The following is a 24,197-nucleotide window of genomic DNA, read 5'->3' as shown; positions in this document are numbered from 1 at the left end:
TCAAACACTCCTATACACACGGTACTCTTAGTTTGAACTGTGGGCAAAAAAAAGAGAAAATTCAGCCCCCCACACTCTGGAAAAATTGCAACTGGTTTCCTTTAAGAATAACGTGCAGCAAGAACAGGAGTAATTTCAGAGCTGGAGAGGGTTTCTCAGCTCTAATTACTGCCGATCGCTGTAATTTACAGGTTTGCAGTGGGTAGAAATCGCCAAGATTCACACGTTTTCAGATCAACAGCTGCCACTATTAGAGAGCAAATCGTGCAGCCTTCTGCACCACTGCAGCAGCCTGTGGCCCTGGCAGGTCAGGAGCTAGAGGCAAAGGTGCCACCACAACCCAAGGGTGCCAGCAAACTTCAGCAGAGGACAAGAATTTCACCCTCAGCACTCTTGAAGGGCACAAGGCAAGGAGAGCAGCACAGCACTTGCTTTTCCTTCTCCAGCTGGGCTCCTCTTTCCACCTCTGCAGGTGGTTGTTTTTAACCTTGGGGTAGTTATTAAGATGGGAAATACCACATTCCATCCAATTTTCCTGGTAATTTCAGGGCACACTACAAATCAGGATTGCATTCTACTGGCTGCACGTAGGGGGCAAGGCTCCAGCTTCAAAGGAACAGATTTTTCAAGACATAAGACCATGCAAAATACTTGGTGGTCTCTAATATAAGACATACATTCTTCCTCTATATGATAACTCAGCAGAAGATCATATTAATAGTTTTCAAAGAAGCCCCCAGTCCTTACAGAACATGTAGGATGCAGAAAAAGGAGATGTCTTTTCTCAAGGTCAGACAGTGAGCTGGAATTAGAGCTCAGTGCCAATTCCTCTGGTTACTTTTAGGGATCAGACAGGCCCATTAGTGTGGAGCTGCAAAGGGACTCCAGGTTACTCACAGTGCAAAGCAAGATGCCAGTCTTGGATTTTAGGAACTCCTGGAAGACCTCTGTCCTTTCCTAGAAGATTGAAAAGGGAGAAATAAATGACTGCTTATGCATGTTTAAATTGAACACAAAGCAAAAGGTAACAATTTAACTCTCTTGTTCACTAGATCATGTACAGATTCAAAAGCAAAGGAATTGGCCTCACCATTGCCAGTCAGACTCTTCCTGCAAATGGAAAAATCTGTGGCACACAGGTGTGGTCCCAGGTAGGAAGGCAGTGTCTGGGGAAACCTGGATACATTTGGGCAAATCAGAGCAGCCAACACCTCCACGGTTTGCACAGAAGCACAGCCTGTGTGTGCCAGAAAACAGGAACTGTTTTACATGGAGAGGGGATCCACAAAGGATTAGGGCAGCACCAACAGAAGCACTGGCACACTTTATGGGCAAGACAGGCTTTTGTGGAAGATGTGTTCACTGCTGTCTGTCCAGTCACACGATGGGCAGGATAAGCCCATTTTGTTGACACAGTGATATAATCACATCACAAGAGATCAGCCTCATTGTGTGCCCAATGGGGCATGCACACAGCCACTGCTCTGACTCTGGAATTACTGACTGTCAGGGATGCTCAGCTGCACAGTGAACTGCTCTGGGACAAGGCTTCAAAGTAACAGGGCAGGAGAGATGGCCAGAAATCCCTGCCCAAGGGGAAAGGAGGCGCCCTCCCATGCCTTTCCCTTGTACTGGCAAAGGCCACCACTGGGGTTGGTGACACGGGACTGAGGCTGTTACTTCCACCAAGGTCAGAGGCAGGAGCTCCCCAGCCTTGCCCCTATCTCTGCTCTGCACCACAAGTCCTGCAGCCCCCACTCCTCACACGAGCTCAGGCCCATGGGCAGGGCCATCACAGCCCCCAGATCCCAAATGACCTCCCCAGCAGTCTTTGAGCTGTTGAAGGGAACTGCAGGAACCCAGTACAGCCCCTCAGCTCCCTTCAAAAGCCTCCTGCTTTGTCAGTCCCCAAACCTTCCCAAACACATTCCAGTTATTTTAATTAACAGCTTTGGGCTGTGTTTTTTTCTTGATGAAAGCCACAAAAACTGACTCCACAACTCACATTACATCACAATATTTGCTATCTCTGAGCAGCAATAACCAAAGTTCTCAGCAGAACTTGGTCTTCACTTGCCAATACCACCTCTGCACCTACACTCCCCTTTTCTGCTCGTCTTCCAAAATATCCTTGTTTCCACGTTCCAAGCCTTTCCCTGGAGTTCTGGCTAGGAGCTAAGTGAATATTCTGTTATGTTGATGATAGAGAAGAAACCTTACACACTTGACTCCCAGCTAGAGGTGCTGTTCTAGAAAAGAAGGGAAACTTGGGCCTTGCTGACACACTGAACCCTCTGCTGACAAAAATTAAAGAAGAGAGCACGCTGTATCTTGTTGACAATGACAGCAGCCGTGCTCAGCAGTACCATATGGGATCCACAATTTAGCTCCATTAATGCTCTTAATTTGAAGACATCAAGCACTAATTACACACTGGGTACTAAAAAGGCAAAACCCTTCCCCTGGTGCCAGCTACTTAGTGGTGTTCTGTTGGCTTAACAGCTGGTCAGGGTAGAGTTGGGCCAGACCAGGCCTGCTCACTTGCTCAGGAAGGCAGGTTGAGGAAAGGCCAGACTGCAGGGACAGCAAAGCACATGTTTCTGGTCTCCACAGGATGGGAATGAGTGAGAAAAACAATGGCTCTTCACCTCTTGCTTCATCATAAGAGCTCTATTCATTTACCATCTCTGCTGTGCAGCTCAGAGCAGAGCGGCAGCTCGCTCCATCACAGACCAAGGGCAGGATCTGGGCCTGAACTTCCAAGGGAGGCCTCTCAGCTATGGAGAGAAACTTTGCAGTGACAGTTCATCTGACACTCTCCTCCTGGCCTCTCAGCCCTCTGTAGCAAGGTCCAACCTCTCCACTCAGGCCTATCTGGCTAAAACCTAAACCTGTTTTGGGGGTAATCACTGTTACAATACTGTTATTCCATCCCAGGGAAAACAGCAGTCTGTCAAGACACTGCTCTTCAAAACCAAAACCAAACTGCTCCAGCCTCATTTAATGGGGGCAACTTATTAGGTAATAATGTTTTGGGGCTTGGAGGAGGTTTTCCTTTGGCATTAAAAGTCTGTCTTGACTGCATGAGAGAGAAGCACAGAGACATAAATGTGCACCACTGGGAATAGAGAATGGCTGCTCTGCTGCTGAAATAACATATTTGCCTCTTTAGGTGTGTTTTTCAGATACAGCTACAGAGGTACTTTCCAGAAATGGGACAATATCCTTATTCTCATTAGCAGATGGAAGACTGAGGCCCCTAGAGGTGAAATGACTCTCTGTCCTCTCTTCTGCTCTCCTCCCCAAAATAGCCACATAATAAATCATGGGGAATAAGGAATAAAACTGTGAATCCTGACATTTGGAGAGTCCTTACTTCCTGTTCCATGTTGCCGTGCAGACGTAGAAACTGTAGGCTCCCAGAGGAGGGGGATGAATGTCCAGGTTTGTCTGACTCTGACCCTCCTGAAAGGACCTTTACAAGGAGCTCGTGGTAGAATTCCACTTGTTCACAGCTGGAGAAAAAGATGATCATCTTGTGGTGCTTTTCAAACTGCGAGAAGAACAAGAGAATTGCACATGACCACTTCCAAAGGCCTCTCCCAATTCCCCGATCATGGAAAGATCCAGGTGGTTTACACTTCCAGAAATACAATTATCTGGGAAAGGATTACAGAGTCTGACACCAAACAGTGAGCCCAAAAGAGAAGAATGAGTACACGCTGCACAGGGATCTCTCTGCCAGCATGAAAGACACAACAGCACCCCAGGTCTCTTGTGGTTCAAGATGCACTTCAAAGCCCTGGATCTAATCCATGCTATCCTCAACAGAGGAACAGAAAAAGGAGTTAGAAAGAGCAAACGGCTACTCAGTAATATAAATGCAAACAGAGTCTCACCTTGCATTTTTGCAGGATAAAAGCTGCTAACGTGACAAGCCTCAGTTTGCTGGGGACCACCATGACATACTGCTGGAGTGTGTCTGGAACAGCAAAGTTGTCCTGCTCCATGCAGTTTGATGAACTGCTAGCTTCCCTAGCTGCTTGTGATGCTGCTCCAGGCACGTTCTGGATTTCATCTGCTATGGAAATGCTGACAGGGTCATTCAGGCTGATATCGGCCAGGTGTGTCACTCCTGAACCACAGGAAATGAGAACATGAGGCCCACTCTAGGCTGGGATGATGCACCCACAGAAAAAACCAACTATCACAATTTCAATGAGAAGGAGTGGAGGACAAGAACCCAATGAGCCACCCTCAGACACTGACAGAAACCCCTCCCAAGTCTCAGTCTTTTTAGGGCTTACCAGGCTTAGCTGCTGTGGACTCCACCAGAACCCTGACAAGACACTACTGCAGCTGACTGTGCTATTATTTTACAGTATATAAATGTCTTTATGGACAGATTGCATTTAGCATGCCTCTTTAAAATGTATGTGGAAAAATCCCAGCAGATCTTCACTCAGTAAAGAGTGCAGGAGGCCTGGTTCAGTTCTTGCCTCAGCAGCTGACTGCTTATATGGTACAGAGCAAAGCACACAGCAGCTCTCTTGCCAGTAGCTTTTTGCCTTAATTCTGCATTTGTAAAGCAAACAAATAAACTTTCAGGCTCATGATGACTTTGCTATGGAATTTGGGAGATATATGTGAATATCACGGAAGTACATACACTGACAGAAATTCCAGTAATGAAGGAAGTTCCATAAGCCAAAGAAATTAACAGAAATTAACAGGAAATTAATTCCACTCCTGTAAAGGGTTTCAGACTGGGCTGTAATAGAGGCAGACTCAACCAACTATTCTGCAGTTGCCTGGGCATTATTCAGCTACAAGAGCCCCCATCTGTCCATAACCCACCTTCGGTGAGGGTGGCTGAGAGCAGCACATTCTGACATGTCTCTCTCTCATCATTTAAAGCATTGAGTATCACAGCCACATCCTTCTCAAAACCCAGGTCCAGGATCCTACAGAAACAGCAGAGATGGTTAAAGGTGCTGTAGGAAGGAGAAAGTCTTAATACTGTATGACACCTTTGCAATGAATAACTGTCCAACAATCTGTCCAAAATGGTTATTTCGTCCTAATCCTAGACATCTGGTGCTTGGCTGAGGCCACTGAGCATGAATGGATTAAGATCACACTCCTTCTCATACTTTTTAATATTTAGTGAATTATGATGCAGAGGGTATTGTAATAATTTTCCATATCTGAACACTTGGAAGTTTACCTGTCTGCTTCATCAATGATCAGCCACTGAGTGCGATGGAAATGAATACATTCCGTGGACTTGATGTGATCAACCAGGCGGCCAGGAGTGGAAATGAGGATATTTATCCCCTTCCGTAACCTGTGCAGATTTAAAAACAAAAAATAAAACCCAGGTAAGAGAAAGAAAAGAAAGAAAAAAAAAAACCAACCGCATGCAGGTTAGCATGGAATAGGACCCAGAGTGATGAACTGGAACCTACAGAGGGAGAAAGTGCCACAGTAAAATGAGTGATAAAAACTGATTTTTCCCCCCCTAAAATTTATCCTTGATCATCACTGATTTTCTGATACTCAGAGGCACACTCAGTGCTAAGGACAGGGTGGAAAGAAATATTAATAATATTTTAAAAAAATTTAACACCTCAGCTAGGTTTTCTTTTCTAATTGAGTACTTGTTTTACTGTCAAGAGTAAACTTCCTTTTGTGTATGCTTATATAGAGAGAAATGAAAATTCCATTTTGGATCACCAGCTCACAATTCAATTCTTGAAAAGGAGAAAGAAAGGGATTTTTAACACCAGGAAATCTCTTCTCCAGACAGCAATTTCCCCCATAACAAATACAGTTGGTGGTAAGCAAATACAAGTGTTTGTCAGGAGAGGGAAAAAAAAATACTGACACAAGAAATCATCTTCTCAGAAGGCTCATCAACAGTTTAGAAATAGATTCAACTGGGGGAAGTGAATGTTTCCTGCTGACCCAGCCACTGTGCCTGTGTAAGATCCAGGGGATCACAGCTTGATCCAAGCTCACCATCCTCCCTCCCAGTAAGGAAAACACTCTGAAGAAGACTAGCAGATAAAGAGTCTGTAGAGCATAAGGACCCAAAAGACAATTTAAGAAGTTGTTTTCCTACCTGGCTTTTTCTGATTTTCTCTTTTCTCCCCCCATTAGCACTCCAGGCACAATCCAGGTAAACGGCTACAGAAAAGAAAACCAAGACCAGCAATGATTCTTCTTAAGAACAAGACAAAGCCTAATCAAGAAATGATGTTTCTTGGCAAAAAGAAAGATGATGGGGCTGACAGCGGTGTGCATGTGATGTGATCACAGCTTCAGCACTAAAAAAAGACTTGTCTCTTTTTAAGGCTTATAAATTTATAAGACTTATAAATAATGAGGAAGTACCCTATTATTCCAAGGAAAAAACGAAGAGGGGCTGGAAATATGGATCAGATAAATAAATGATTTAAACACCTTCTAGCCCAGTAGTAAGATAGTCTGCCTCAATTACAAGGAAAGCACTATCATTTAATGATTTTAAAAGCCTTCTCATTTCTCCAGACATTCAGCTGGCAAAGCAGTTCCCCAAGTCCTGCTCCCCATCTGAAACCCATCTGTCCAGTATTAGTTTCAGTAAAACGGTCCTTGTCACCAGGAGAGTTTCCATTCATAACTCAGCCCGAGACAATGAAAGGTATTTCTACAAACAAATGGCTGTGAAAATCAACTATGCTTGTTGATCAGCACATGTGCAAATAGGGTGCCATAATTAATCACTTAATTGCTCATGTAATAATTTAAAACATGCCACAGGGAAATCACACACTTAAACACATTTATCTTTAAGGACTTATCTTGCCAGGTGCTGGATTTTCTTAAACCTCCAGCTGAATTCACAGGAATTGAAGTTGTTTGGCTCCTTACAGGAAAAAGAAGAACACAGAGCACTGAATTCTTACCTTAAGTAGTTTCTGGATTGTATCAAAACTTTGGAGTGCAAGCTATGGAAATCAACAAAAGAAAATGAGCTCTGACAAAGTCTCCCTGGAGTAAAAAGCTGCATTACAAATTCCTATGGTTCAAAAATCTGTAAATTAATCTAGTTATGCATATCAGAATTCTAAATGCATCCCTAGTTTTTTCTTTTAGAAGATGCTTATTAATTTTTTTCTCTTGAACAATCTCTCTTTTATGGTATTTTGACCTGTTCAAAAACCTCTCTACTGGCTCAGCTCCGTGAGCCAGCTCTCAGGACAAGAGACACTTCTGCAGGCTTCTGTGAATGCCCTGGGAAGAAAACAAGCTACAGGCACAGATTTTGCTCCAGAGGGAGAATAAAAGGGAAAAATATAGAAATTCTGGGGGAAAAAACACCATGAAAAATAAACACATAGGTCAATTCTATTCTGGCAGCCCTCACTGTTCTTCACCTGACCCATGGAGTGATTGTGTCACTGGATCTTTCTATGTCTGCACTTCTTTTCTCAAGGAAAGTTATTGCATCCATTACAAAGTAATGCCAATTGTAATCACAAATTATCTTCCTAAGTACTCTCAATGGCAGCCCTTTAAATGAGCTTACACACAGTTTTCTCCATGCTTAGCATTCACAAGGCATGCTAAAGAGACAGTAAGTTGTTGCTGTAAAAATTTAAATAGCTTCAGAGCCTTTTCCTTTCAGGTAACAGAGATACTACACTGCAGGCTGCATAAAATATTGGACCCTAAATGAGATACCTGCAATCAATTCTCCATATGGAAGTTATCATCATTTGACACACCAAACAAAAATAAAAAAGGATGATAACCTCTTCTGACACTGCCTTTGCAGTTGCAAATAATATAAATAAAATAGAAGAGTTCAATGGAGAAACCAACTCTTGGAGGCCTCAGCTTCAGCATTCACTTATGGATTTGAAAAAAAAGCTTTAAAATTAAATACTTGTATAAACCCACACATTTGCAAAGCTGAATTCATTGGTTTTACTCATTTCCCCTGTATGAGTGAAACATGAGTCCTGCACTGAGCCAGAGAGGTTCTGCAGCCTCCACAAAGATTTCCAACTGCAGAACTGAGGAACTCCTTCTTTCTTACTCTGGTTGGTACCGGACAAAAACAACAACACTTTTTGTGAGGGCAAGATCCAAGCAAAAGGACTTGACAGTGTTTTCTAACGTGGGGAACTCTGCTGGATCTACATCCACATCCCCAAAAATCGGTGTTCAAACAGAATGAGAAAGGAAAAGCCACCTACCTCCCTGGTTGGGACGAGCACGAGTGCATAGGGGCCGTCACTGCGCTGTAAACACACAAGAGCAGGGAGGGCTCTGAGAGAAGGCAGCATCTCCCTGCTCTCAACCAGCACACAGGGCTCTGAAGGGCTTTAGTGCAAGTTTGTACATGACATTTTGGGGTATTTCTGCCCCACAGCTTTTAAAAAATTAAGTTTTTCACGGATCAATCCTGAACCATCTTCTCCTCCCAGCTGGGAAGGCTGCTCACAGTCAAACCCAACATTTTATTGCACACAGAAGTTGTCTCACTCCTGTGTCCCTGAGCTGCAGGGATGCTCTCCTGTTTGACGCACAGCTGTGACAATCCAGGATGGGCTGGAAATGCTTCAACCCTTCAGTCAGGATGACCTCTTTCCATAAAATGCACAAGATCTGTAGCAGCATTTTCTGGTTTATGATCCAAATTGGGAGCAATTACCCAATCCCACTCCATGACAAAGATTAAAAACTTACTCCCCCTAAAGACATGGCAGTAACCTGTGTTTTCAGTTCACCCAGCTTCCAGACCATTTCTTCTGCTTTCTACCTTCTCCACACCTGATAATTTAGCCCCTTTCCAATTTATCCTGTTGCATGGAGCAATGGGGAATGGCTAACATTGATCTTGTACCATCCATGTCTCAACAGAACTGGAAAATCCCATCCCAAAGTCACATACAAACAAAGGGGAAAGTGAGCTGCTTGTATGAAAAAGAGACAGTAATGACTACAGGAGCTAGATTTTATTTTTATTAATCTTACTGTCAAAAGCAAACATATTTAATGTTGTTGGACCTACCTTTATTTTGGATTCCATTCCTTGCAAAGACTGCACAAGTGGAATCCCATAGGCAAGAGTTTTACCTTTTTGAAAGGGAGAAAATAAGAAAACTTTCCATTAAAACGAGTATGTGGCAATTACAATACTCCAGCAAACCAAAGCATCATTTGTCCCACCATTCTTAAACTGCAGAGTCTAAAAAAGTTTCTATTAAGTAGGAAGTTTCCAGAATGGAAGATTGACAGGCAATTCAATAACGGGTCAATTAGAAAAGAGAGGTGGTGGTATCCCACTATGATCTACTAAATAAATGCAGTTAACACACCCTAAGGAAGGACAGTGACAGTTCAACACTGACCTGAACCAGTCTGAGATCTGACCAGGGCATCTCTGCCTTGCAGGAGCACAGGAATCGTTTGTTTCTGAACACTGGGTGACAAACAAAGCAGGGCAGGAAACACAGATGTGACACAGGATAGAATCCCAAAATTTTAACACACAGTGACTGTCTCAAAACTCTTTACCCCAAGTTCCTCCCACTCATCTCTGCTATGCAGCTACATCAGCTGAGGTGATTTCTAAGCAAAGCCACTGGATAGGCACCAGATATGATAAATTCAAACCAGATGGGTTTATGATTCCAAACTAGAAGGCAGGACTCCCTACAAACCCAAAAGCAAACAGGACAGTGGTACTGTGGTCTTCACAAGCCAATTACATTTAATGAAATAATCACAGGTGACTGGCTTTTAGGGGTAAACCGCAGAGTTTTGATATTGATTTGCTTACCTGGTCATGCTGCATATGTTTAGCACAGTGTTTATTGTGGAGATCTAGAGAGACAATAAAGAGAAATGAAGGTTTTATTGTCAAACTGTTCCTTTTGTTACGTCTTGTACTGCTAAGACAGAATGAAACCCAAAAGACTGACATTTATTCTCTGCATAAATGGTCCATAAAATTCCCATGTCCTCAAAATACTTCTTAGTTAATCAAAATTACATCATTGCTGGTTTTCTGTGAGGTTTTTTTTGGTATTACAGCTGCAAACTGTGAAGAGGGCTGGGACAGGTCAGGACACAGACCAGCACAGTGACAAAATCAGGTGAAGTATCCAAGTCACCATGAATAAAGGCTCTCTGACCTACCCCCACCCAAAAATCCATGTTTCTGAGGCATGTAGCCTTCCTGCCACTCACCAGGTGTGGGTGGAGGTCCAGCTGGCTGAAGGAATCTGTAGTGAAAACATTTTCTTGCACCTGCTGCACTTCTTTTCTGAGTTAGGGAAAACAAAACCAAAATACACAGTAAGGTTAAAAATGATACAACAGCATCCTACATAATCAGCAATGAAACTTCATCTACCAAGCAACTGCTCTGCCAAGCAAGGGCAAGAATTCAAGACACTGAATTTCAAGGCATTGCAAGGTGTTTTAGTCCCTCCCATTCGTCTAAAATACCTGGGAATTTCTGGGATGTCTGGATTGTTTTTAAACAGGCTGGATGTCTTAATGAAAGGTTTGCTCTTCTGGCTTTCATTTTGTTTGTCAGTCAACTGCTTCTTAGGAACAGGTTTTTGTGATGAGCCTCCCTCCTCCCTCCTGTCAGGCTCCGTGGCACCTTTCCTGAAGGTGTTTGTGGATAATTTACGTTTGCGTTTCACAGGTGGGTTTCCATGTGGTGACTGGAGCTTCCTCTTCAGAGCACCAGATTGCTTTAGAGTGAACAAACAAACCAGAGTCAGCAGTGACTGGAAGTTAACACACAAACACCAGCCCACAAGCAGAGCCTTACTTTTGGAATCCCCCACTCCACGACTAAAGAAATCAAAGTTGGTTTCTGCAGCTACACAACTCCCACTCCAACAGATCCACCGCGCCTGAGACTTCTGTCACTGCTGAAACGCCCAGAGTAATCTGAAGCCAAATGCTCATCCCTAAAGGATTTCATTCAACTTCTCCAGTAACTGAGCAGAACACGCTTTCAAAATGTCTGTCAAAAGCATTTTAAAGCCTCTGCAGAGGAAGCAGAGGGCTAGGAGAGCATCACCCGCAGCCCATCAAAGGTAAGGGGGTGAGTCAGGGCAGCGCCGCCCGCCCGCTGCCGGGGCTGGGGGGAGCCGGATCTGCCCGAGCCCCGCCCGGGGAGCCCCTGCGAGCCCCGGGCCCGGATCGGCCCCGGCTCGGGCGCGGGGAAAGCCAAAAGCTCCATTTAACAACTTATCGAATGCCGCCTCCCAGCCCGGCCACAGTCCCGCAGAGTCCCGTGTGCCGTATCCCGTGTCCCCTGTCCCGCAGGGTCCTGTGTCCCGTTTCCCCTGTCCCGCAGGGTCCCGTATTCCACATCCCGTATCCCTTGTCCCGCAGGGTCCCTTGTCCCGCAGGGTCCCGTGTGCCGTATCCCGTGTCCCACAGGGTCCCTTGTCCCGCAGAGTCTCCTGTCCCGCAGACCCCACATCCCTCCCCTCCGCTCGTACCCGGCCGAGGCCGCGCATCCCCACGCCCGCCGCCATGTCCCGCCCTCTCCTCCGCATGGCCCGGGGCCGCCTCTCCCCCGGCCCGGCCCGTGAGGGCGGCGCGGCGGCGGGTGCGGAGCTTTCCCTCGAGACCGAAGCCGTCTGCCCTGCCCCGCGCACTCCGCGGCGCTCCGTGCGCTCCCTGAGGGCTCTCCGCACTCCCGCAAGCCGCGCTCCCGGGCCCGCGGGACGCGCAGGCGGAGCCGGGGCAGCCCCGGCCGGGCCCACCGGGGGCTTCGGCGGCGGCGCGTGCGCGCGGCCCGTGAGGCGGCGGTAACATGGCGGCGGCGGGGCGGGAGGAGCCGCCGCTGGTGCTCGAAGCGGTGGCGGAGGAGGCGGCGGCGGCCGCGGCGAGCGCCGGGTTCCGGCTCACGGCGGTGCGGCGAGAGCCGGCGGTGCGGCTGCAGCACGGCGCCAGCGGGCTGGAGCCGCTGGCCTGGTCCGAGGACCACCGGGTGTCGGTGAGCACGGCCCGCAGCATCGCCGTGCTGGAGCAGCTCAGCGACGTGCACAGCGGCGGGCAGGACATGGTCATCCACCGCACCGCCGTGCCCGCGCCCGCCACCGCCTGCACGCTCAAGGTGAGCGCCCGCCACGGCCTCGGCAGTGGGTATAAATGTCTAAAGGAGGAGGCGGCAGGAAAAGGGAGCCAGGGAGGGTTCGGGTCGGACATCAGGAGGAATTCCCTCGCAGGAAGGGTGACGGGAGCCCGGGATGGGCTGCCCAGGGTGGTGGTGGAGCCCGCCGTCCGTGGAGGTGTTCAGGGAACGGCTGGACGTGCTGCTCAGTGCCCTGGGCTGGGTGACACCGCGGGGGTCGGTCACATCATGGACTCGATGATCTCAGAGGCTTTTCTAGCTTTAATGATTCTGTGGTTTTTCCTGATGGTGCCAAGCAATAAGACGAGAGAAACAGGCATAAACTGATGGGCACGAAGCTGCACCTGTGCACGAGAAGAACTTCTTTCCTGTGCAGAATCCAGAGAGGGTCTGGAATCTCCTCCACTGTGGTCCCTTCCAGCCTGACCCAATCCCGGGATTCCGATCTCCCTCTTGGGGAGCTGCCCTTGCCCTGCCCAGAACTTGCTGCAGGGTCTCTTTTTAAAAATACAAGGGAGAGAAAACCATATCCTAGCAATATCCAGGGATTCTAAAGTTCTGCAGCTTTTCTGAGAATCACTTGAGCTCCAGTACAGTTATTTCATTACAGTTTTAAGTAGGAATCTTCCTTTGTTTTGCTACCTAAGCTGAAAGATTTTTGCTGCAGGGATTTCTGTTTCCTTCAGAGAGGAACATCAGACTTTTTACAAAGATGGCAGCTGTGGGTGAATATCTCATTAAATAATACTTTTGTTTTTGTGAATCAGATTTTATTTTCCAAAACAAGGCTGGGAATATGGAGTGGAGTTGAAATATTGAGTATTTACATATTATGCCAGGTATCTTTAAGAGAACGGAAGTATGAAAACAGGTTCTTTGATTCAGCACAGAAAAATTCAAATAGCTGAGAGTCAAAACTATGCAAATTTGGGGCATTAATGAAGTTGAAATCTTTAGGAGTGACATCAATTAACTAGCTGGTTGGGATCCTCTGTTTCAAGAGGGAATTAATTCCAGGAAAGTCTTCCTAAAAAAAAAAAAACAACAGCTGTACAATTGTTTCAAAGGTTCTTTCTATTCTCTTCTAGGTTGGCCCAAAGAAGGAGGTGGCTGAGTGCAAGGAGAAATTCGCCAGCTCTGTGGATCCCACCGTCAGCCAGATGTTCATGCTGGACCGAGTGTTCAACCCTGAGGGGAAATCCCTGACACCCATGAGAGGCTTCAAATATTCCAGCTGGTCCCCTCTGGGCTGCGACGCCAACGGGAGGTGCCTGCTGGCTGCACTGACCATGGACAACCGCCTGACCATCCACGCCAACCTCAACCGCCTGCAGTGGGTGCAGCTGGTGGACCTGACTGAGCTCTATGGAGAGCGCCTGTTTGAGGCCAGCTACAGACTGTGCAAGGCCGATGCTCCCTGCGGGGAGCTGGGAGACTTCCCCGAGTTCCAGCGGCGGCACAGCATGCAGACCCCAGTGCGCATGGAGTGGTCGGGCATCTGCACCACCCAGCAGGTCAAGCACAACAACGAGTGCCGGGATGTGGGCAGCGTGCTGCTGGCCGTGCTCTTCGAGAACGGCAACATCGCCGTCTGGCAGTTCCAGCTGCCTTTCCTGGGGAAGGAATCCATCACTTCCTGCAACACCATCGAGTCGGGAATAAGCTCCCCCAGCGTGCTGTCCTGGTGGGAGTACGAGCACAACAACCGCAAGATGAGCGGGCTGATCGTGGGCAGCGCCTACGGCCCCGTCAAGATCATCCCCGTCAACCTCAAGGCGGTCAAAGGCTACTTCACGCTGAGGCAGCCCGTGGTCTTGTGGCAGGAGATGGACCAGCTGCCCGTGCACAGCATAAAGTGCATCCCTCTCTACCACCCCTACCAGAAATGCAGCTGCAGCCTGGTGGTGGCTGCCAGAGGCCCTTACGTGTTCTGGTGCCTGCTGCTGATATCCAAAGCGGGGCTGAACGTGCACAATTCCCACGTGACGGGGCTCCACTCCTTGCCCATTGTCTCCATGACCGCTGACAAGCAGAATGGCACTGTGTACACCTGCTCCACCGATGGCAAGGTCAGGCAGCTCATCCCCATCTTCACAGACGTTGCTTTAAAGTTTGAGCACCAGCTGATCAAGCTCTCAGAGGTGTTTGGCTGTGTCAGGACTCATGGGATCGCCGTCAGCCCCTGCGGGGCGTACCTGGCGGTCATCACCACCGAGGGCATGGTCAACGGGCTGCACCCCGTCAACAAAAACTACCAAGTGCAGTTTGTCACCCTCAAGACTTTTGAGGAGGCAGCTGCACAGCTCTTGGAATCTTCTGTCCAGAACCTTTTCCGGCAGGTGGACTTGACGGATCTTGTACGCTGGAAAATCTTGAAGGATAAGCACATTCCTCAGTTCTTACAGGAAGCACTGGATAAAAAGATAGAGAGCTGTGGTTCCACTTACTTCTGGAGGTTTAAGTTGTTTCTGTTGAGGATTTTGTACCAGTCGATGCAGAAAGCCCCCTCAGAGGTCACGTGGAGACCTTCACACGAGGATGCCAAAATCTTGATATCAGATTCCCCTGGGATGGGCAGCACTGAAGATGATCAAGAGGAAGGGACATCAAAACAAGCCAGCAAGCAGAGCATGGGGGACACAGGCAAAGGTGTGGACATTGATGACACTGCAGAGGATTCTCTCCATCAGTCAAGTGACGCTGGAGGCCGCGAGCCAATGGTAGAAAAGCTTCTTGAAATACAGGCACAGATTGAGGCCGTAGAAATGCACTTGACACGAGAACACATGAAAAGGGTGTTGGGAGAAGTTTACCTGCACACGTGGATTACAGAGAACACCAGCATTCCCACCAGAGGAGTCTGTGACTTCTTAATGTCTGATGATGGCTACGATGACAGAACAGCACGAGTAAGTGGCACCTCTGCTCAGGGGATTCTGTGTCACTGCCACTTCCTTCTCCCCACTCCTGAAAATACAGCTGGGCTGGGAAAGAGAGCTGTGGTCATGTCATCCTTGCCAGTCAGAGTCTGTAGAGCATCCAGCTTAAATTGTCCTTCCTTGATATTGTGAAACAGGAGGGGAAGTAAATACAGATGTTGAAATTTGGATTGAGAACAATAAAGAATAACGATACTGAGTTTTTGCAGAACAGGGGAGAGGACTGGGGTTATTGTGCTGCTATCAGTGGGTTTAGAACATGAACTGATTGAGGGATGTTTGTTTTCATTACTAAGTTTATTTAATCCATCATCTTTACACAGCTCACCTTCAGATGTATTTCCTCTAGTCAATCACTGTGGTTCTCATGTTAAGAGCTGCAGAAGTCTCTCTTCTGAAATTATTGTTCAGGTGGTTCATCAGGTGTTGTCATTGCTCCCTGAGCCTTCAGTGCAAAGATCAGTTTCAGAGGGTCAAATGTGGTTGTGTTTTATGAGTTAAACCCAGGGATTCAGAACTTCATGCAGGACATTGAATTAGCCAAGCTGACTGAATGCCTTTGTTACAAAGGCCAGGACTCTAAAAATCCCCCTTTATATTGCATCCAGAAAGACAGAGGAAGGAAGCAGGTGTCCATCACTGGGGTAGTGTGGTGTTCTCCCTGCTGGCATCAAGTGTGGCCATCAGTAACTCACTGGGAAAGTGCTCTGGCACAGCTGCTGGGCTGTTCTGGCATCCAATTACTAAGAATTGAAGGTTTGTGAGGTTGCTTTTCTTATCTTAGAAGAATTTTGTTTCATTTTTATAGCGATGAAAAGTGACTTCTAAATTGTATTTAATCTATTCAGTTTGCTGTCACACTTTAAAGGTCCCTGGGATGTGGTTTATACCTATTGAAATGTCACAGACAAATTTGATCACATAAATGTTCTGCTATAAGTGTTGTACTCCCAGGTGACTGCTGAAGACATCCAGGTAATTTCTGAATAGGAATTTTTTTAGCACATCTACTGTGATGGGCATGAGGGAAAGCATTGCTGTTATGGTCAGGGGTATGTTTCAGTACTTTTAAAATTTGCAAAGAATTACCGTTTTTAAGGTTGGTGTCCATTTAATGTGGGACAGAAATCTTTAGGAGAACAAAAGGAGAATAAATGAATACTTACTGATACACTGTACTTCTTACACTTTGATTTTTTGGGATTTAGCCTCACTCTGACCTCACAGTGAGGTGTTCCCACCCTGGGCTGTCTCACCAAGTGCCTCCTGTGTGTTGCAGGTGCTGATTGGGCACATCCTGAAGAAGATGAATAAACAGACATTCCCTGAGCACTGCAGTCTGTGCAAGGAGATCCTGCCCTTCACCGACCGCAAACAGGCCGTCTGCTCCAATGGCCACATCTGGCTCAGGTAATCCAGGGGATGAATCATCCACAGCTTCTCCCCTCCTCTGGAGAATTCCAGCTTTAGGAGCTCACTAAACCACTTGTTAGCATTAGAGTGAAAAGGCATGAAGCATCTTAATCCACGCTGCAGTTTTACTGTCCTTTTCCATAAGAGGCAGGGCACTGGAGGTTGGATTTGGTTCTCTTAGCAGCAGGACAATGTTTTTATAATAAAATGTTTTTGAGCATCTTCTTTTGGGGGGAATATGAGGTCAGGGAGAAAGCAGGGGAAAGGCAGGGGAAAATCGAGGACAAGGCATCCTTTGGAACATCACTTGAAGGAGGGTTTGTTCAAGCTCCTTCAGCATTTGAAAACAAAAGCAGTTTAACAAGAAATGGTTGAGAGCAGGCACATTGAGAAGTCAGACAAATTCTGGAACATCTAGAAAATGAAATCTTTCTGTACCAGTGTGGGAGGTACATGGAGACTGTCCCTGGAGCTGTGGCAAGTCACTAGTTTGTCACAGAGTAAAGCTGTGCCTAACAGGTTTTGTCTGCTAGTTTGGGTAAATAAGTCAGGGCCTTAAGGACACCCTGGTTCTTCCTGTACAGTAGGGCTTCAAGCTTTTCAACTCCTCTACAGAATGCTAGAATTTTTTTTGTCAATGATATGTTGATTTTTGACTTTACATTTTTGTGTCCAAATGCAATTTGGTACACTTGGGAAGTTGCATTTACCTGAATTAATAAATGATTAATTTTCATATTTAATGTGGTTCATTACTGCCTTTACTCTGAGAAAGCAAATTGTGAACAGAACCCAGCCTCCAGTCATTAAACAATAAACCCCAAACCTCCTGATAAAACTGCTTGTCCTTTCCCAGGTGCTTTCTAACCTACCAGTCCTGCCAGAGTTTGGTGTACAGGAGGTGTTTGCTTCACGACAGCATTGCACGGCACCCAACCCCAGAAGGTAAAATGTTCCTGGGGCCAAAAGGGGCAGGATTGGGGCTTTTTAACTTTTACCTACAAAATGGCTTGAATTAATTTCACTGACTTTACTCTTTTAGGCAGTTCCCATGTGAAGCTCTGCATTTCACAGTGTCCTGGTGTTTTCTGGGCATTAGTGATGTGTTAATTACAAATTAATAACTGCAGAAATTGAGGTATAAATCCCACATTTTAATGAAATCTGGGTAAACACATAATCTGTGCTGGAATGCTCCAGTAGTTTGATATTCAAGTTGAATATATCAGGATACAGTTCTGCAAGAGGGATAAAGAAATAGGAACCAAGGACTGTGTTATGTGAGGGATCTAATTTCAGTTTAGAAAATGAGAACACTGCAGTTGTGGCATGGTGATCCTTTAATTTTTTTTTCCTATGTAGCTATGGGCATGTAAGGATAAAGCGTGGAGTGTTTCACCTTAATTTTGTCCCCTGCCAAGGTGGAATTTGAACTGGCATTACTTGAAATTCCAGGGCAGAAACAGAGTTGGATTTCACTGAACTCTCAGTCACTCCTGCATGTGAATATATACAAACTCCAGGATTCCTGTCGAGTTTGTGCATCTCAGGTGTCATTGCTCTGTTCATCTCTACCTCCAGCTCTAAACAACTTGTTTCCTTAATTGCAGATCCCGAATGGATCAAGAGGTTATTGCAGGGACCTTGCACCTTCTGTGATTCTCCTGTGTTCTAGAGAAAAGCTGTGTCAAGACTGAAAGTATTTTCTCTGCTGCATAAGCTTCCTTCAGCCTGGGAGGATACAGAGACAGGAACACAGACTCTGCTGGAGGGAGAACACCTTGTCCACAGCCCTGTACATAGAACATCACAGGTTCTACAAACTCCTGAAATCCAGAGCCCATTCCATGCTCCAGAAACAGGAATACATCTGGAAGAGCCAGTTTGAAGCTGTTTGGAAATGCATCCATGGAAGCCTCAGCAGCTGGACACTGACAAGGAGCTGCAGGGTTGAGCACAGTGGGAATTGTCCTTTCTGCTTGACACCAGTGTCAATTCCCAAAAGCTGGGATGGGAACAGCAGAGCTGCCTCTTGAATGGTCTTGGTGGGTAGAGAAGGCTCCAGCTTGCAGTGCTCTCCTTTGCTTTTTAACCCTGGCATTTGCTGTAGAACATGGAATTGTCCAAATAATCCATGGTTCCAGTGTCTTGCCCAGAGAGGCAGATGCCAGTTACAGCCATAGGAAAGAATTTGGCCAATACATGAATTTCACTGAAAGTCTAGAAGAGTAACTGCCTCAGAATTGTAACAGTGTTTTTCAGTCAGAAGGGTGATACTGGCTGCCTGGGTCAAATAGGGATCAGTAAGGATAATTTTTAAATATAATAATTATTAAACTAATAGCAATTAGCTTAAACACTAATATATATATACGTATATATAAAATAATTTTCAATGCTCTTAAGTCTCTTGCCCCACTTTCTTTTTCTGAACTAAGTTCTAACTCCTTCCTAGCTCTTGCCAATGTATTTGCCTTTGGTTTCACTTAAACCTCTACCAAGAGGAATCCCCTTCTCAAGAGAAGCTCAGTTACCAAAAGCATTAGCAATTAACACTTCTGTCAATTAAATTGCGAGTGTCCCTCATACAGCAGTTGAGTTTTACACAAATAATTACTCTCAGCTGATAATTTTTCTTTTCATAAAAGCTCAGTAAGAATCCCAAAAGAAACAGAACCCCAAACCCAATCCCAGCATGGCTGACGTGCTCTAGGTCAGGCCAAGGAGGCTGGTGAAGCTTTTTGTGTATCCCAGAGTTGTTTGGGTTGGAAGGGACCTTAAAGCTCATCTCCTTCCACCCCTCCCATGGGCAGGGACACCTTCCACTGTCCCAGGCTGCTCCAAGCCCTGTCCAGCCTGGCCTGGGACACTTCCAGGGATCCAGGGGCAGCCACAGCTTCCCTGGACATCCGGTGCCAGGGCCTCCCCGCCTCACAGGAAAGGGTTTTTTTCTAATATCCCATCAGCCTTTTGAAGCCTTCCCCCCTTGTCCTGTCACTGCAGGCTCTTGAAGAAAGTCCCTTTCCCTCTCAAGTGGCTGAGCCCAGAAATTTATTTTGCCTTCTAATTGTCTTATCAGAAAAAACATCTTTTTTTTTTTGCCATCTGTTCCTACAGAGAGCAGAATCCTTTTCAACCTCCCATGCAGTGTTAGAGGAATAACACCTCCCAAATGTGTGTGGTTACTTGGTACAGTTTGTCTTGTTAACTTCAATCCATGCTGTCAAATAATCCTGAGTTTGTGTATTTCCATTCTGCAGAGTACCAATGGCAGAGGTGTCGCCCTGTCTGTGATTCCTGACACTTTCACTGTGTGGGAAGTGCTCTACAGCTGTTGAGAAATCATGGAATTGTGCTGACAGTATCAGTCTCCCACCAGTGCAAGTGTGATTGGTGCTTGTTTCCTCGATTCAATGACTATGCATATTTTGTTCATGTTCCTTCACCTTTAATAGGAGCAATTTTATTTTTTTTCAGCAAACATTAAAGGAGTCAGCTGTCCTTCTGCTCAGTGGCTCATGCATTAAGCATGATCATGCATTGACTGAGAAGAACATTACTGTAGTAGCTTAGAAACAGCAGAAGCACATTCATCTGTAAAATAATTAGCCTTGTTTGTAAATATCCTTGGAAGTGATACCATTATTGTATTAAAGAAACATTTAGTTTTTTATTGCTGTGCATTGAAAATTGAAATTACTTCAGCGTGTCTCCAGAGAAGGGAAATGTAGTTCATGTTGGTATCAGTAAAACAAGAGGTGACCTTGATACCCAACATGTGTGGAGTTTGGGGCCAGCTCTGGTACCTGGGACAAAACTTCCCAGTGCTGATGAGGCTTGGGGGAACAGAGCATCCATTTTTATATGAGCTGAGCAGAGGTTTATTCGTGGTGGTTGAGAAGTTATTTTAAATGGAAGCTGCAAGTCCTTGCCCTGGCAGCTGTGACCAGCTCATCAGTAAATGTTCCAGTTTAGAAATTCTCCTGCCTGTGGAGAAGGGAAGGGAGCCCTGCAGAACCTTGTCCCAGTGCTTTCAGAAAATGTCAAAGAACATTTCTTTGCCCGTGGTTTAGACACCATAAAAATATCCTGATCTTCTGAAATGTGTAAGTCTGGCTGACCCAAAGGTTCACATGGTAACAGATTAGACTGGTTCTTGCTGATCATTTCTAGCAGTTCTCTTGAATTTCCCTGGACTGAGTTTTAATGCTTTGCCATGGAGAACATCTAGCACATCTCACATTAACATTGCAGCATTAATGTTTATTTTCCCTGTCTTTCAAGGCAGTAGATACTCAGTCTGCCATTGCCAGTTTATTTAACCTGGTTTCAGACTTCTAGGAAAATAGAATTTTAAAGCCAACAATGTTGTCTTTGTCTGCCAGTGGAGATCCTTTAGCAAAAAGCTTTCACTCTTCACCCTGACCTGTTCACAACAGGTACAGAGGAACTGGGATTTCATTTTTGTCTAAACCAGCGCTTGTCCCTAAGTGCATTTTTAACCAGAATAGCAGAGCCCACCTCACTCAGTAACATTTAACCCCTGGTGCTGACCTGAGTGGGTTTGGCTGCCCAGTGAGTGCTGAGGCTGCTCCAGGAATCTTTTTATGCCTCAGATTTGTGGGGGGCAGTTCTGGGCACACAGGGGTTGGTCCTGCTCCTGCAGGGCTGCAGCAGCACCTGGGGCATTGTCCCACACGTTGTCCTGATCAAATCTTGCTGTCACCTCACGGGGAAGGGGAGCAAGGAATGAGCACCTGCTGCCAGACCCTTGTGTTATTTTACCATTATCAGAGTTACCTCCTCAAACTAAGACATCTATCGAGGCCCAGTCTGAGACACCAACTGAAGTGTTCAAAGAACAAATCCCACAGAACTGGAGTTTATAAATTTTTGCCCAAGTTTTGCAGGATACTTCAACCAAGTGACTAGTTGGAAGGTGTCAACTGCTTCACCATTTGGTGGTGAACACTCTGGCTGTTCAAGGACCCTCATCTCCAGAGGGAGAGCAACATTCCAGCAGAAACTGAGGGTTCCCGATGCTCTTCTTTATTTATTTTTTTAAAGGGTTGTGATACTTGCTTTTGCAGGTGAGAATTAACAAGCAGAGATCCTGTTTGTCCAGAGCTAAGGTGTCATTTTCCTTGATGAGGAGCTTCTGACAGCATTTAAGATTTGCTGCTCATGCTGGTATCACAGTGGGAGTTAATCCCTTCTCCACTGGGATGAAGAAATCATCCCCCTTGGCTAATCCAAGTTGGATGGATAAGTGGAACAGCTCTGGACTGTACAGTGTCTTAGTGCCTGGCTGCTAGATGCCATTCTTGGAACTAAGGAAGTTTGGGGTCACAAGGACTCAGTCTTGTGTCTCCAAATTACACTCCCTGCTCTGGGAGTGGCAATGAGGGACCTCATTGCTGCTTTTACCTCAATTCCCTTATGGCTCTGGGACTTCATAATTGTCACTCTTTCCTTTGGTGTTTCCTCATCCTCTTAATCCTACTGTGTATTTCTAGAGAGGAAATACTATGCTTGTCAATGCATACATAAAGACAATAAATACTCTTTGGGAGAGAGGAGGAGGATGAACCATTCCTCAGAGCCCTCACCACAGAGCCAGTTGAGGTTAACACCATTCTCTGAGCAGCATCCAGACCTCACAGGGAAAGGTGAGAGCAGGGAAATCCTTCCAGAGATACAGGGGGTCCCTGCAGAAGTGGTGCTGGAGGAGGGGATATCCTGCCTGGGGATGTTCAAGTGCCCTTCCACCCCTGAAGGGTCTGCTGTCTGGAGCTGGTGGACACAAAAGTTTGTGGAACACTTGGACAAACAGACCTTGTTGCTAAACTACATAATTAACAGCATAACTTAGGGTACAGCACAAGCTCCAGGCAGCCCTCTCCACAAAGTGTCTCTGGGAAGCAGAGTGATGGAAGATGTCCATTCCAGACCTGGACAAAGCTGTACAATCAGTAACAGCTGATCCCTGTTGTGCTCCTACCACCTCCTCTTTACCTTGTTTTTCTCATTGCTCAACATTTGTTTTGCCCAAATAAGATGCTAATAAAATCACGCCTAGTTACCAAATTGGTTTTCAAGTGTTGCATTCCAATTATAAAAGCCTAATTCCTCCTTCCACCCACTGAACCTTTTTGGTATTAACAGGTTTTACTATGCAAAGTCATGCAGGGGCTGTTTCGTTTACAGTAATTAAATGAATGTCAATTGTTTTAGTTGTTTCTGAGGGAGAGTTCTACATGAGTATTAGCATGTTCTGCTAACCCTGACGTTCTGCACTTCAGGCCTGCTGCAAACCCTTGGGGGTTGACCACTGACCTGAGACTCCTACCCAGACATGCCAAGTGCATCTCAATGAGACTGAGCTCTTTTTCTCAGTTTCTATGGAACCAGCAGAGCGGAACTAATATAGCATCCGCATATAGATGAAAGAATGAAGAGGAAAAAAGGCTTTACAGCTAAATTAATTAAGCAGATGTACCTGTCTAATTAAAGATGCACTGTCCCTTTTGTACCCTAGCTGCAGTACAAACAGTATTTAAATACACTCTCTACCCATTTCATCTATCAAAATATTTAGTAGGAACACTCAGATGAAGGTGATATTAGCAAGATGAGCTTCCCATGTATTATTAATAGAAGGGCTCCCAATTATGCACAAATGCTGCAGCACGTCTTCATAGCAATGGCAGAAAAGCCAGCTGCCCAGGCAGTCACCAACCAGCACATTTGTAACAGGTAGGGCAGTTAAAGAGGTCCTTGCCCAGCTGAACACAAGGGTTTGTGGCTGGGCCCTGTGCCTGGGAGCAGCCTCTGCCTCAGCCTGGTGCTACAGGCTGGAATTTCTCAGCTCAAGAGGCACCAGGAACTCAGACTGCTTGGATTTGGCTTTCTTAGATTTCAAAGATATTTATTAAAGACTTTTAGAGCTGCCCTCAAGGCTAGGAAGTCCAATTCCTATCCATCACAACCCCTCCTCTCCCAAAAGTATAGAAAATTCTGACTTTAAATTCTGACAAAATAATACAATATCCCCATTGCCACATTGACAACCAGGGTCTTTCTACCTGAAGTTATTCTGCAGGAGCAAGAAGGAAATCTGGCCTGTAGCTTTTTCATATCTCCATATAGATTTAGACACACAGAGCCAAAGACAACAACAAAGACCCAAATCTATTGACAGCAACAAAACCAGAGGAGTCACCTAAACCCAAAAGCCTGTTCTTTCTGCCTGCACCTTCCCTGAGGCTTCCAGGAGAAACCTGAAGCTCCTCCCCAGGCCCTGGCAGGGGCAATTCACATTCACACACACGGGAGAAATAGAGGGAGACATAACAGAGGCATCCAACCCAGTTTTCTGAGCCCAGCACAAATCACTCCCCTTTCTTACAGGCATTAAGGATGTACATTTCCACAGCCAGCAGGCTTTCATCAGAGATTTTCCAGGTAAAAAGTATTCATTGCTGCCATATCCAGCCAGAGAAGGAAAAAAAGAAACCCTGGACACCAACATGCCCAGGCACAGCTCAGCCAGAGCAGCCACAGGCTGGGAGCTGCTATCCCAGGAAAAGAGAACTGAGTGACCCACCTGCTCCTGCAGCTCGTTGTGTCCTTGATTGGCTTCTGAAAGTGATGAACCTGCAGTCAGTCGGTTTTCCATGGCTCTG

At 46.1% G+C, this 24,197-nt stretch overlaps 2 protein-coding genes across 3 annotated transcripts in view; one reads left to right on the top strand and one right to left on the bottom strand.

The window, feature by feature from the left end:
• DDX31 (DEAD-box helicase 31) overlaps positions 1-11,592 on the bottom strand; it is a 45,173-nt gene extending 33,581 nt beyond the window's left edge. Inside the window, exons 1-14 of the mRNA XM_083876181.1 lie at positions 11,523-11,592; positions 10,507-10,760; positions 10,246-10,321; positions 9,836-9,879; positions 9,405-9,475; positions 9,065-9,129; positions 8,247-8,291; positions 6,951-6,992; positions 6,125-6,189; positions 5,228-5,347; positions 4,858-4,964; positions 3,900-4,135; positions 3,377-3,553; positions 898-957 (exon numbers count right to left, since the gene is read on the bottom strand). Coding sequence (XP_083732307.1) covers positions 898-957; positions 3,377-3,553; positions 3,900-4,135; positions 4,858-4,964; positions 5,228-5,347; positions 6,125-6,189; positions 6,951-6,992; positions 8,247-8,291; positions 9,065-9,129; positions 9,405-9,475; positions 9,836-9,879; positions 10,246-10,321; positions 10,507-10,760; positions 11,523-11,579 — 1,419 coding nt within the window. The 5' untranslated portion in view covers positions 11,580-11,592. The remainder of the gene's footprint in view (positions 1-897; positions 958-3,376; positions 3,554-3,899; positions 4,136-4,857; positions 4,965-5,227; positions 5,348-6,124; positions 6,190-6,950; positions 6,993-8,246; positions 8,292-9,064; positions 9,130-9,404; positions 9,476-9,835; positions 9,880-10,245; positions 10,322-10,506; positions 10,761-11,522) is intronic.
• Positions 11,593-11,822: 230 nt separating this feature from the next.
• On the top strand, positions 11,823-22,562 carry GTF3C4 (general transcription factor IIIC subunit 4). 2 transcript variants are annotated; one of them, XR_014591472.1, is made up of 6 exons: positions 11,823-12,142; positions 13,249-15,069; positions 16,379-16,509; positions 17,369-17,457; positions 18,123-18,557; positions 19,773-22,562. XR_014591472.1 is itself a non-coding variant. In XM_083876180.1 (5 exons), the coding sequence occupies exons 1-5, from the start codon at positions 11,840-11,842 to the stop codon at positions 18,185-18,187; spliced, it is 2,409 nt and encodes an 802-aa protein (XP_083732306.1). In that variant the 5' UTR covers positions 11,823-11,839; the 3' UTR covers positions 18,188-22,562. The 2 variants fall into 2 exon arrangements, 1 of the variants encoding a protein (XP_083732306.1); XM_083876180.1 differs by having other exon boundaries at positions 18,123-22,562.
• Positions 22,563-24,197: the final 1,635 nt, after the last annotated feature.

Source organism: Zosterops lateralis (assembly GCF_965231275.1).
Source record: "Zosterops lateralis genome assembly, chromosome: 20".
NCBI lineage: Eukaryota > Metazoa > Chordata > Aves > Passeriformes > Zosteropidae > Zosterops > Zosterops lateralis.
Note: the sequence above shows the minus strand (reverse complement) of the source record. Positions and strands in the feature narration are given on the sequence as shown.

Coding starts and splice junctions, on each gene's coding strand:
- GTF3C4 (XM_083876180.1), top strand. CDS start 11,840: ATGGCGGCGGCGGGGCGGGAGGAGCCGCCGCTGGTGCTCGAAGCGGTG. Junction 16,510..17,368: donor AATGGCCACATCTGGCTCAG/GTAATCCAGGGG, acceptor GTCCTTTCCCAG/GTGCTTTCTAACCTACCAGT. Junction 17,458..18,122: donor ACGGCACCCAACCCCAGAAG/GTAAAATGTTCC, acceptor CCTTAATTGCAG/ATCCCGAATGGATCAAGAGG.